The sequence below is a fragment of the Vanellus vanellus genome, assembly GCF_965231255.1.
Source record: "Vanellus vanellus genome assembly, chromosome: 19".
In the NCBI taxonomy this organism is placed as follows: Eukaryota; Metazoa; Chordata; class Aves; order Charadriiformes; family Charadriidae; genus Vanellus; species Vanellus vanellus.
The window spans coordinates 9,004,585-9,018,170 of NC_138924.1; the positions used below are offsets into that span (position 1 = coordinate 9,004,585).

Here is a 13,586-nt window from a genome sequence, read left to right on the forward strand (position 1 = left end):
GAGAAATGCAAGAAGCCCTGATTAAATTAGGAAATGACTTTTTAAATTTGCAACAGGAGTTTTAAGTTATGTAAGATAGCGATGCCCTACAGAGAGACAGAGGGGGGGGAAAAAAGTGAGTTTAGCACTGGTAGCACCCGCTTTTTTATTTTAAATCTGTTCTGTAGCTCTCAAGGTTCCCACAATTGTTTGGGTCAGGCGCATAAAGAATGAGTTTGACATTATAGATTCTTTTCTGCAGGAGATTGGATGACAATATTCGAACTGTAGTGAGAGGACAGACCAACGTGGGACAGGATGGCAGGCAGGTATGTGCATCTCATCTCCAGTAACGCCAAGGGCTCTGGCTCTGGCTCTGGCAGGCAGAAACCCACTCGCATTGTTAGGGAGGTGTTTCTGCTGTCTCTTACTCTAATGACTTTGCGAGCTCCTCGCTGTACAGCTGCTCTAGCCTGCTTTCTGGTCACCCTCCAAAGGGAAGGGAACGAGAAATTGATTTAAAAATCAAAACCCAAAACCAGTAGGCTTGCGGTTGTGCCGCTCTGAAGCTACTGATAAAATGAACAGGATTAAATAGGTACAAGCACATTTGCTGCTGCGTAAGGATCAATAAAAGGCTATTTAGCCTTTTAACTAGGTTGTTTGCTAAAGTATCCTGAGCTGCTAGAGACTAAGCCTGATGACTGACTGCCAGTTCATCTTGCGTGTCCTATTCAGCTATCAGTTTTTCACTTGTCTTTTGCTTGACAGATGTGTTTGCTCGGAGGGAGTACAGTATTGAACAGCACAGCCACGGCTCTGGTGTTTGTGAGCACTGAGCTTGGTCCACCTGTTATCTGATTTTGAGGTATCACCCAGTGCTGCTGGATTTCCTGTGACTGTTCTGGTTTAGACCAGGAACATTAACGTCTTGAATCGTCAATCGTGCTGCTTTCCTCATTGTTAACATTGACTCATCTTTTGAATACCAGATTTAAAATGAGGTTGCTGGGATGGCATAGTCATTCCCTCCCCAGCGTGGCTGGCTGTGTTTTCCACTTCTTGCTGCGGTAGCCATTGGCTTATATTGCTAATCCTACCTCTGCCACAGAGTCCCTGGCCCTCACTGAGTTATTTAACTTCTCTGTGCCCTTGTATTGCTTTAAAATAAAAAAAAAAAAGCGAGATGCTTACCTCTCCTAGCAGAACTAGTTTAGCATTTGTGTGGTTCCCTGAGTACTGCTGTTAAACCGGGGATGTGCTTGGGATGTGGCATACCTGAGAGTGGAGTTGCCTGTAATCACCGTGCGGGATGAGACAAGAAATTGAGTGGGGAGGGAATGGAAATGAGTTTAGCACTTGGAGAGTTTGGGTATGATTGGAAAGCTTTTTTCAGTGGTGCCCAGTGATAGGACAAGAGGTAACATGCACAAACTTGAACATAGGAAGTTCAATCTTAACATGAGGAGGAACTTCTTTACTTTGAGGGTGGCAGAGCACTGGCACAGGCTGCCCAGAGGGGTGGGGGAGTCTCCCACTCTGGAGACATTCAAAATCCTCCTGGACAGCCGTCCTGTGCAACTGCTGTAGGTGGCCCTGCTCTGGTGGGAGAGTTGGACTAGATGACCTCCAGAGGTCCCTTCCAACCCTGACCATTCTGTGATTCTGTGTTGCTGTTATGGCCTTTTGGGCCCATTGGGGGTGACAGATTCAGAGAAGACCACAAAAAAGCAGGATCAAGAAGAGCAGTGGCTGAGAATTTCCCGGAGTGCCTCAGGACTTGCAGGTCTCAAGGTGGAATGTGGTGAGAGATGAACAAAAGCAGTGCCGGGGTCAGCTGTGCTTGCAGGGTAAGAAAAGAGTCTCTGTGCTGTGGAGATTGGGCACGCTTTGTTTAGAGTTTTGCTGTAGTATGTCTGTGCTTTCTCACTCTTTAATCCCTTTGAAGTTCTCTGAAGCATGTACAGCCGGACTCGGACAGTATCCTGCTCTGAAGTGCTGTCTGTGCAGCCCTTCATTTAGTTTGGTTGTAAAGAAACCAATCAGGCTCCTGTCCACGTAAAAACCTTCAAACGTGCATGTGTATGTGGCGTGTCTGTGCGGGGCATCTTTCAAGTGGCCTGGAGCTGCATTTCATCACAAATATTCCTGTATTTAGCTGTCAGTTTTCCCATTTTCCCCTCACTTTGCTGCTTTGCAAGGTAGAAGCAGACTTTCAGACAGGCGCCAGAGCTTGCAGTTGCACGGACTGTATGGGCTAAGGCCAGACAGTCTCCCAAAAGCCAGAAGAAACAGTTGTTCCTAACAAACGCTGAAACCATTCAATTACTGCAAGCGTTAGTTCTCTGGTAAGAAAAATTGTTTGGATCTGAAATGCTGCGAGCTTTTTCTTTCTACGTTTCTAATCCAAGTCCACCATTTCACACTTGAACGTGCGTTTCGTATGTGAATTGCTGGAACCAGAGTGTTGGAGTGGTGGCGCTTGGCTGGGTCCTGAGGTTTAAAGCGGTAAAGGAGCGTCAGCAAGCTCAGGCCTTGCGCGTTAGCTGCTCGGAGGGACCTGCCGCGGAAGAAAGAGCTCATCTTACAGTGCTGGGCAACGCTCGAATCGCACTTCAGTTTGAGATGAAATTTTCTGTTTGTCTCCCCAGAACCAGAGGCAACCTGGAAGAAACGTTTGCTGTTCCCGTCACCCCCTGCGTGACTTTCTCTGAGTAGTGTGTCCTGTGCGCTAGCTGGGGGAGTGAGGCGGCCTTTTTCGCGTGACCACCCTCTTGATATCTGATCATGGGGGCCAAAACCTTGCTTTTCGGCTTCAGCCGCCTGTTGCTGTGCTGAAGAGTGCCTTTGTTTTACCAGCATGTCCTCAGGGGAAGCAAGGACGCTTAGAAATATTAAGTTTTGATGGAGAGGAGGCTTGGCTTCTCCTGCTTGGAGAGGAAGGGTTTCATTTTCCAATGCGTGGTAAGAAATTGTTTTGGAACAACCGCTAGCAAGGTGCCTTTGAGACAAGTCAGTGCTCTGCTAGGAAGGGAGTCAGTGCTACTGAAAGGGGCTTTTTTATTTATTTACCTTTTCTGGTTGTAGTTTGTAGTTTGGTCCCACAATCAAATTAATTTCTTTTTGCTACTGATTTTATATTCTTATTAAATTTGTAGGAAATTTGTATGCTTAAGACCAGTATTTCTTTGCAAAATTTGATTGAAGCGTACACATGAATAGATAGTGTCATCTTGTGAACCTCTTCCTTAGGAAGCCCAGGATGAAGATCGTTATTGCATTTTATCATAGTAACCACAACTGCAAGCCACCCTTGATTTAATAAAGAAACAGTTGGCTGTCAGCTTTTGCAATAGGTTTGAAACAAAGCTTAAAACCGTCCACAGCAAAAAGTTTAATCTTCAGATACCTTTTCCCATTTATAATGCTTTCTTACCATATGAGATGTCCGTAGCCTGTATTGCACAGTACTTGCAGCAGACTAGCTTTTGAAAAAGCCATTCCTGTCTTTTGACATATTGCCATCCCTTGACGCACTGAGAAGAGCGATGCAATCCATCGTGTCCTTGAAAGTGCGTGCTGTAAGTAAAAATGTGTAGGAACTCGGATGTTGTAGCTGCTTGAATTTTAGTGGGAGCTCAGGATCTTGTGTATTTATTGCAAGATTGGACCTGGAAGGTGTTTTGCAAAAGCCTCTTTTCTTTGGGCACATTCTCTCCTAACAACTGCTGATACAAACTGTAATCAGCGTTTGCCAGAATTGCCTTGACTGTGTGGTATCGGAGCTAGAGGAGCCATTCTTGTCTGGAGAGTAAATAATAGTTTTCATAAACATCCTTTCAATCTCTGATTTCCTTCCAAAGGAAACATAAACCTCAGACGCAATGGTAGAAGAAAAAAAAAAAGTTCTTTTTTAAGTCAAAGCAAGCCAGGAGGGAGTTCCCTGCTGAGCCCCTGCTCTGGGCTGTCTGTGTTAGCTGTGTCCTCCTGCCTCGGGTTTGCCTGGGGAGGCAGAGCTGCACACACGAGTGGTTGCCATCCCCGTTGCCTTTGCAGGCAAAGGAGCATCCAGAAGCCGATTCATGAAGCTTATCTTTGGTTCTTCCATCTCCCGTCAGCCTTAACTGCCAAACACAGGGTTGGGAATCTCGTGTAGGCCGTTGGTTCAAGCGGTGCCCAAATCACCGGGGCCTTGGAGCTGCCATCAACCTCTCTAATCTCTTTTTTTTCAGTAGTGTTTTTGGAGACCAGTTATATCAGGCAGGTTCCTAGAAGGCAAACTAAGGGTATTTAGCCTTTAACAGCTTGCTTTTTCTTTGGGGAAGGGGGCATTTACCATCTGAGCCCAGCAAAGCAGCTTTCCCTCTGGTGCGGAGGAGGAGCAGCAGCGCTTTACTGAGCCTTGTTGAGAGCTGCACCTTTGCAGCCGTCCAGGAGAGGGGAGCCCAGCCTTCGTTTTGAGACCAGGGTGACGTTTTACTGATGGTTGATGGTGAGGGAGCGCTGCCAGCGGAGACATGTCTGAATAGCGCTGCTTGTTATTCTCCCAGTTAGAGCAATCTAAATCCCAGTGGGGAACATGCAGTATGCAGCTGTCGGAATGTGCTTTCCATGCTCCTTAAGGAAAAGGAGACCTTAGAGATAGCAAGCTCAAAATCCAAATTGGAGATCCAGCCACTGTGCTGCCAGCGACCGAGTCTCCGGTCCTGTGTGGCAGTGGTAATGGTGGGGATAACACTTCTGTGCTCCACCTGGGTGCCGAGATGATTGAGCGGGTCTTCGAGGTGAATTGTAGCTATGAGGCGGGTGTAAGAGTAGCTTTTCATAGCCAGTCTTTAACTTTGAAGCTATTTCCCAAATAGCCTTGATCACATACACATGTTCATATAAAATAGCATTTAGGTGTCTGAAAAAGCAGATTCTAAATCTAAAAATAAAGTCGATCAAATAGATGTGGCCCCAAAAGAGTTATTTAAGCAGCTCTAAAGACAGGAATGCTCCCTTCTCCACAAAGGGTAACGTTTCCCAGTTCAAAGCATCTGCCTTTTTGAAACTTTGCCCTAGAATTTCCTCCAAATGCAAAAGCCTTAAAATAGTCTGGCTCGTTTGGCTTCCCCTTCCTGGTGCGATATTTCAGTAAAATCTGTAGACAATACCATGAACTTCAGAAATTATCTCACTAATGATCCTTTTATGGAAGGAAACAACGGTCCTGGGTGGAACATTCCTCTGCAGGGCGTAACAAAATTTTCCTTGGGAGTCCCAGACTTGGGCTATTTCAGATGCTTTGGGAGAGGCTGGGAATGCAGGAGCTGCTGTGGTTCAGTTGTAACAGTACGTGGTTCAAGCTGTGCCTGCAGTTTCTGGGGAGCCAGTGCTATCCGATTTTTTTCCTCTGTTTTTTCTCAGAGCTGCTGCTGAACTGGAGTCTGGGCTGACCTTGCTAAGAGCTGCAGTCCAGTTGTGGCATAATTTCCTCTGCCCTAGGGTGTAGTATAAAAAGTTCCCATAGATTTTTTATTTTTTTTTTTTTTCCACTGAGCGTTTAACACACTCCATTCGTTTTTATTTGTCACTCTTTAGTTGTGTTTATTACTAAACCTTCTGTATGGACTGGCTGTAATTTTTTTGACAGTTGCTGACATGCCTTTGCTGGTTGTTTGGCTGAAGCTGCTTCACCTATCAGACGTTTGTCCTTGTAATACAGTAGCCTCTGCGTGTGCAGTTGAGTTTAACCCTTGACAGTACGTGTGCACCCTGGACCCGGGTGCCCCAGTCAGCAAAGGTGAGAAAAATCTACTTCTGAAGGAATCAAGAATTGAAGAACAATACCAAGATTTGTGGCTTTTGAGTTTGAATCTAAAAAAAAATATTTCTTCCTGATATCTCTGGTCCATCTTTCCCTTCTTCCCCTGTGCGCACACATGTGTACAGTAAATGACTGCGATTGAATGAATAGAGACTATGTTTTGAAGAAAAGATTGGTTTATCACTTAGTATCTCTTCTCATATTAGGCTCTGGCTCAATTAGTGCTAGAACAAAGTTAAGTGTTAATGAGAAGAGAAAAGGGATGTTTTCTGGGCTGGGAAAAGCCTTGCATGTTTCTCATGCTGAAGGTACTGGTTGATAATTTAAATTGCTTTGGTTGGCTCCTGCTTCTTTGCTCCGTGAGAACAGGAATTTTTTTTTTTTTTTTTTTTTTTCATAAATAGAGCAGTGCAAGAAAAGAAATGGCAGCTGCTGTGGTTAAAGAATACAGATAGATCCTTGCTGCCCAGCCTGAACCCGGCACAGCACAGACAGTTCCATTAGCCATCCCCTCCTTTGGTAACCAGTGCTGTCCTTTCTCGTGGCATGTGAAAATAAACATCTCGGCTCTGCAGCTGTGGGGAGGCTCAGACCGCCTGCCCTGCCCTGCCCTGCGCGTGTGCTGCAGTGTCTGGCAGCGTTTAAGCCTGTGGAAGGAGAAGGATGTTTCTGGCACTGAAAAATGCCCACAGGTTATTGGTTTTGACAAGGTCATAGATGGAAGTATGAGAAATACTTTTTTCTTACCCCCCCCCCCCTTTAAATAGAGATCAGGAAACACTTTGCAGAATCAATATAGGGAGGAAGAAAGAGATGAAGATGGACGGTGAGCAGAAGAGGAGGGCGATGCAGGTGCCGTGTGTGGCAGAGAGCAGGGGGGACTATGGTGCTGCCCTGCTATGGGGTCATCCCGGCTATTCGAGTGCCCGGTTAGCTAGCGGTGTCCTGAGCTGCTGGTGGCACTGGAGTCATCAGCTTGTCCTCTCCCCAGCTCTGCGAGCGTTGGCTTACAGGCAGTGTCAGCCGGTGGGCAGGGAGGTGATTTTGTGCACTGTTTGCATAAACATGCTTAATAAGCACCGCTGTTGCTTCAGCCTCTCTTCTTACCTCCACCTGTTTGTGTGGAGGTGGCTTTTTTGACTGCAGGTTGTGTTTCACGCTAAACTAAGGTAGTCAGTGTTTTCCCATCTCCTACCGTAGGCGCTTTTATTTCACTTTTTAATTTATTTAAATACATGCTCGCTTCCAGACATCAAATTGCACGTGGCTTCCTTGGCCGTGGTGCCCAGCTTGGACTCATGTGGTTGGTGCTGATGTGCCTCAGCTGCTGGGACAGCACTGACTGCCTTTGTCTGAGCCTTAAGAGCGGACGAGGAAAACCACCATAAGCTCTTAATAACTAATTAAGCCTAAATCTATAAAATATTTTTTTTTTTTTTTTTTATGTCACGATCCCTGATGTTGTAGGGACCATCTTTCAATGATATTCATTCTCTCCTGCATGGCTACGCTTTAGCTCCTGGGTTTTTTTGATGAATGGGTCGTTATTCTGAAATATGAACAGACTCGTGTTAGATTTCGATAAGTTTTGAAATGGTAAATGGGTGAGGGTTAAATATGGTGTCTTAAGCTGTGTAATTTTATATATTGAAAAAAAAACAGGTCATGCCACAGTTTCTGTAAGACTCCAGTCGTGTGATTAAAGTCCCATAATATTCTTTTGTAACCAATGAATAATAAACAGAACTTGAGCTGCCAAAATAAATCAAAAGTGAGTTTCATTTAGAGTCATTTCTCTAGTGAATTGTTACAGTTGGACAATGCCCTTCCCATCAAAGAGACGCAGCGAGCTTTTTCTAGCCTAGAACATGCTTATTGCGAAGGGCTTCAGGTGGATGGCGCGCCAAGAAGAAATAGCGCTGTTTATTATCCTTCTGGCCACTGGCCATGAAAACTGGCATCTGCAACTGTACGAAGAGGTCAGGCATAACTTTTGCCATCTGCCGCAAAGTCTGGTTCAAGGCAGGAGCAAGTCTGAGCTTGACCTTGCCTCGTGCTTCTGTGTGGCACGGCGGAGGATGCGCCCCGTCGCTGCCCTGCGGCTGGGAACCGGGGGGTGGGGGTGGCTTGTGCTGGCCAAAGGCACGTTTCCTCGCCGGTGGCGTTGAAGGCAGTGCAAGCCGCTAAGTAAGACCGGGCTGTTCCACAGCCAGTGCTGTTTGGTTTTGATGCCGGCAAAGCGAGAAGCCCGGCCTGAAAATAGAAATCCTGACAACGGGCAGGAGATTTTTTTTTTTTTTTTTTCTTACTGTGGATCTCATTTTTTTTCTTTTCTTTCCTTTCTTTTTGTTGTTTCACGTATTTGGTGCGCGGTAATGTTTATTGCAGCTGTGCTACTTCTGTGCTTCCGACAGGTCAGCATTTCCACTTGGAAACCCCTGCTTGTAGGGTATGGTTGTCCGTTCCCCCAGCTACGTTTTTCCTCTGAGGTCTCAACCTGAACATGAATTCATCTTGCAAAATCTGATGCAACTCAAGTGGTTGCTAAATTTGACCCCCGCGGAAATCAAGCGTGGCTCCGATACTGCAAATATGACCGCGACGCTGCCTGCGGTATGCAAACTCCTCAGTGGACAAATCGACTGGAATCCCTCCGTCGTTTCCAGGCTTCCCGGGCAAATTTTGTGCGCAGCACTCCCAAGCAAACAAAATCAGGCGGCTGGGTGCCGGAGCGGGTGCGCGTCGCTGCCTCCATCGCTCCAGCCGAGGGCGGGGGTGGTTGGGCACTGGAGGAGAAGCCCGGCAAGGCGAGGAGGGTCTGTCGTGGGCGCAGGGAGGTGCAGGCAGCAGCGGCCGTCGGGGTGTAAACAGGAACGATGCGAAGGGCAGAGCCGCACAGCTTTGTGTTCTGAAATAAAGAAGAGTGATAAGGGAAATGATAAGTGTCTGCACGGGGGAGTTTTTCCTGCGTGATAATAGTGTTTAACGCGGTGAGCAGGGCTGGGCGTGGGGGAAGGCTGTGGCCGGTCACCTGCCGACGTGATGAGGCTGTAATAACCCACCGTCAGGTCCCAGGGCGTGATGAAGCTCAAGGCTTCGCTGGAGGGTTGTGCCGCTCACGCAATTAACGTTTAAATGGCGCCACGTAATGGTGCAAATTAGCTGCATGACTGTAAAACTTGTGTAAAATTACTCACCGGAGCCCGACCGCTAAAGCCACTGTCGCCTACAGCCCATCAGCGCCGTTCCCGGCGGCGCGGGCAGCGGGCGCGGGGTTGGGCGATGCAGGGCAAGACGGCAGCCGGGGATGGAGCTGGGCTAGCGCAGGAGCGCCCGCCAGGAGTTAAACTGCGAGGTTTCCACTGGGAAATTGCCTCTGACTTCACCTGCTGTGCCTGTCAGTGTTTGTGCAGCTATTCAGAACGTGGGGTTTGATTTCCCAGCGTGATTTGGGGGGGGGGGGGGGGGTGTTAAGTCAAGGGGCAATAGTAGCAATTTTAAGCTCGGTGCAGCGTTGGACATAATCGGCTTTGTTGATTTAAAGTGTCCTGTGCAGCTTTAGTGGTTAGGACTGGAGCTGATGAGAGAAAACTCTATTCTTTAGTGACAACGGTAGTAGTTATGTCGTATTTGATGAACTCCTAGGGTAGAAAGCTGCTAAAATCAAACCCAAGGGTGATGAGCCCTGCAGGTTTGTCTGCGGAGGGGAGTGAGCCGGCCCGGCGGCGGCCCCCTGCTCTGACAGACGAGCCCTCTCGGCTTCAGCCCCAGTGCTTTATCCCCGGCTGTAAAACTCGAGAGTTTTCTCTCCAATGAAATCAGACTGACAATCAAAGGTATATTTCTACCCTTTCTCAATCCGGAGGGACTCGTTTGTATGAGGTTTTGGGGCAGGAGTTTTTAGGTTGGTCACAGCGTGTGAGGGGTTCTTTGAAATCTCTGCAGCTGAGACTCCTTGGACAATTGGGGATGGGAACTTCTTTTTAATCCCGGTCTAGATTTTCATTGATCTGGGTTGTAAGTGTGGCAGCAAATGAAAGAAGCATTAACGCTCCGTATTCAAGAGTGGGGACCGATCCAGGAGCATTAAATTCTCAGCATCCTGACCGCAGCCCAATTTGTAACATTAAAAATACATTTGGATGCTTTGGATTTGGCAGATGTGTCAAGTGTCTATAAAATACTTAGCAGAGGGCAGCTTTCTGATGTGAGTAATAACATCCAATTGAAATATATATTGCCTAGAATCAAATAAAACCAGCACGTTTCTAGCACAACACCAGGGAGCATATGGAAACTATCAAGGTGTTTTAACCGTTAGCGGGGACAGAACGGTGTTAATTCAGTTAGTCCCTGAGCTCAGGGATTCCCAAGCAAGCAAACTCCCTCTGAAAATTTGCTTTTTCCCCCCAGTTCAGCGACATTTTGTAGTAACGCACAGGCTTCTCTCAGTTCCTCTGTTTGCCTGTCTCCAAGTACTTCACTATTTGCTTGCACGAGATTCCTGAGCGGATGAATAAAGAGGTGTTTAGAAATCAACGCAGCCTCTGGTGAGGCACCGCCGCCGGCTGGGAGCGATGCGGCAGCTCCGTACCTGGGCTGGGGGGACGGAGGAGGCTCTGTCCGTCTGCAGCGGCTGTGGGGACAGGGAGAGATGGGCTGTAATTCAGTGAATTGGTTTTTTGGCTTAGGCATTGTTGCTAGTGCTGCTGTTGTGCATGTTAATGTCAGTCGGGTACTGTAAATCGCTGGAACGTAACCTTTTAAAGGCTGCATCGCTTCAAAATCTTAATGAATTCGATGTGGTCTTTTCTCACCTCCCACTTGGGTTATTTTCTTTCCTCCTGCTGCTGCTTGGAAGAGCTCATGTGAAAAGGTGGCACAAGTGATGCTGCGCAGGCTGACCTTAGGAGTTGCTTGGCATAATGCCGAGTAAAGCTATTTTTTAGGCAGTCTTTTTCTTAGTGATTGAGCGGTTTAACTGCTCCCTCTCGTTTTGTACGGGAGTGTTTGGACTCTTTTCCCGTTGCATCTCAAGGCGAAGAAGGTTGAAGAGCTGTAGCTGATTCATGTGCTACGTTTTTCCCTCCAGCTTCGGAGAATTTGATGAAAACCCGGGTAGCTCCCCGCCTGCCCGGCTTCCCCGGGGTCTGGCTGGGCGCTGCGGAGTTGGCTCTTCCAACTCCCGCGTGCCGCTCCTCCATCCTCCTGCATTTCATCTCCGCTGTTAACACACAAGCCGGGGAGCTTCCTCCGCGTAAATCCAGGCTGGCTGAGAAACAGGCATGGCTAAAAATACATCGCGGTCTTAAATGGGAAGATCCCCCTGTGTGCTCCCTGCCAAGAACGGTGGCTGGGGGCTCTGCCTTCCCCGGTGCTACGCATGGAGCTGGGCAGTGCCCTGCACAGACACCCAACCATCGCACCCTAATGTCACCTGCATCCCTCCTGCAGCCAGGACGTGCTCCTGAACCCGCACCGGCGCAGAGGATCAGACACGCTACACCGGAGAAGGAGGAAAGCGATACGTAGCTGAAGCCCGTCCTGTATTGAGCGCTCTGTCTAGAGTCTCTTGCTCTGTTGCTGGTCCTGCCCTCTTTGCTAAATTTACTGTTGTCAGAGCAGCTGGGGTACCCCGGGGACAAACGTTACGGAAAAAAACCTCTACGTAGCCGTGGCTGCGGTGCAGAGGCTGCTGAGCGATGGCTCTGCCTCTCTCGGGCGGTCGAGCCCTGTCCGTGCCGTATTTCTCGGCTGGTGCCTGGCGTTTGGGGACCTCAGAGGTTGCAGCAAGTTTAATAAATAATGCTGATGGGTTAATTGTAGCTTGCAGGCTCAGTTGTTGATTAGAGTCATATGGTGTTTTTCCAGTACGTCGCAACCTTAATTTCAACATCCTTGTTTCATAGAACCACAACAGGTTATGTATCCAGTCTCTTTATTTATTCCTGGTCCTCTGCCCCCGAAATGAACTGCTGTTGTAGGAAAGGAAACACAATAATTTAACTTTTGTTCGCCGGTTGGGGGTATGTACATTTGCGTGTTTCCCAGTTGCACTGGTGGAGGAAACCAATCAATGTGTAAGGCACGGTGAACCTGCGTCAAGCCGCAGATGTAAGATTACTGGGATGTCGTTCATCATGTAAACCAGTTATGCTGGGATAGGAACAGTTCCTCTTCTCTTGATATTGTTTTGGGTTTAGAATTTCTGTCCAAAATAAACTGTCTATTAATAAAATAAGAACAAAAGCAGTAAGAAAATGCTTCTAAAATTCACGAGCAGAGTGTGAAGAGAAGTGCGTTCTCCCCAGTACACAGTGTGGGCTGTAACGTGGCTGTGCTTTCCCCTCTCCTGTTTTACAGGTGAAAGAATAATCGTTAGATACATTAATAAACTTCTGTATATTACACCTTGAACAATCAGACCTCCTTTCACGCCCTAGATGTTGGTTTATTATCCCTTAATAATGAACACCACTTACCAAATATGAGGTGTTTCCTTAAAATTGAAGTTTGTATTGGTTTCCTTGGTTTTGCTCTGTGCTTTACGCTGTGTTCACGGTGACCAGGAAGGTGGAGGTTTTTCCCCATTATTGGTTAGTTTTCTTTATTTCCTTCCTCTACGAGCAGTATTTTACTTTCAGATGCTGCAGTTGGAATGTTACAGCCAAAAAGGTTTCATTTGTTTCTTTAAAAAGATCCATAAGAGAGTTTTTGGGCAAGAGAGGCTTTGGGCAAGAAGTAACACGCTTAATTCGGTTCTCAGCTTCCCATCAGATCTACCTGCCACTGCCCCCGACTCAACAAAATAGATTGTCATGCAGTGCCACTTTCAGCACATCTTAGGTATGTTTGAAGAAATGTTTTCATCTCTAAATGTAAGTTATATAAAAAGCAAGGATGGGTGTGTTGATGAATTGGTGTGTTCTGACTCAAAAAAGGAATGTGCAGCTCTTTTTTAGGAGAACAGATTTGTGTTTTAATGGCTAAGCAAATATTTGGAAGCAAGTTTTAAGAAACAAAACGAGTCCTTATGATCCCTTGTGATTTACTTAAGTCTGTTAAGTTTGCTGTTGAGTTCTCTGTGTGGTTTATTTTTTTAACCGTTACGGAAACGTATCCCCTTCTCCAAGAGATGCGATACAGAACCCCAAGAGAGCGGCAGCTGCCGGTCGGTCTCTCCCCCCGTCGCAGCCGTGTTATTTTTCACAGCAGCGGGAGAGCACCGCTCTTTAATTCATCAGGACGTCTCACTTGTCTTTTTCCCGAGTCTGTAAGGAGGTAAAAGCTACGAGTGTCAGGACCGGGTGATGACACCAGTTCACCTTATTTTGGCAGTTTTAAGTGTATGAGAGAAAAAAAAGTCCCATTTCACTTTGGTCGGTGTTCGGGGGCGGTTTTTAGGTGGGGAGTTTGCCCGCCGCTGTGGGTGCTGGTTTCCACCGAGCCCAGAGCAGTCAGCAGCAAGAATACATTCTTCAGGTGTAAACCAGTTTCCTGTAAATAGTCTCCGCTGGTTTTTGTCACAATATTATTAAATAGCACCGTGGCCTGTTAGAGAAATAGCTTGAGTGTGGTTTCTTAACAGTGAGCAGAAGAGAAACTGCTGATACGCGGGCAGCTAGAAATCCCTGTTTGGGCCATTATTTGAAGATAAGTTATGGGCAGTAACTTTGGAAAAGGTCCCTGTGTTCAAGCAGATGATATTCTGTCTCACGAGGAAAACAGATAAGACAGTTTTCCCTTTGTGGATAGGGATTCCGATGTAAAACTTGTAAGACCCGGGATGGAAATCCTG

General features: G+C 47.1%; 1 protein-coding gene across 1 annotated transcript in view; it reads left to right on the plus strand.

Moving 5' to 3' along the window:
• The window catches only part of VPS53 (VPS53 subunit of GARP complex), a gene marked incomplete at its 5' end in the record, with an annotated part of 70,246 nt that overhangs the window by 4,729 nt on the left and 51,931 nt on the right, over window positions 1–13,586 (plus strand). The window contains one exon of the mRNA XM_082493082.1: window positions 242–308. Coding sequence (XP_082349208.1) covers window positions 242–308 — 67 coding nt within the window. The remainder of the gene's footprint in view (window positions 1–241; window positions 309–13,586) is intronic.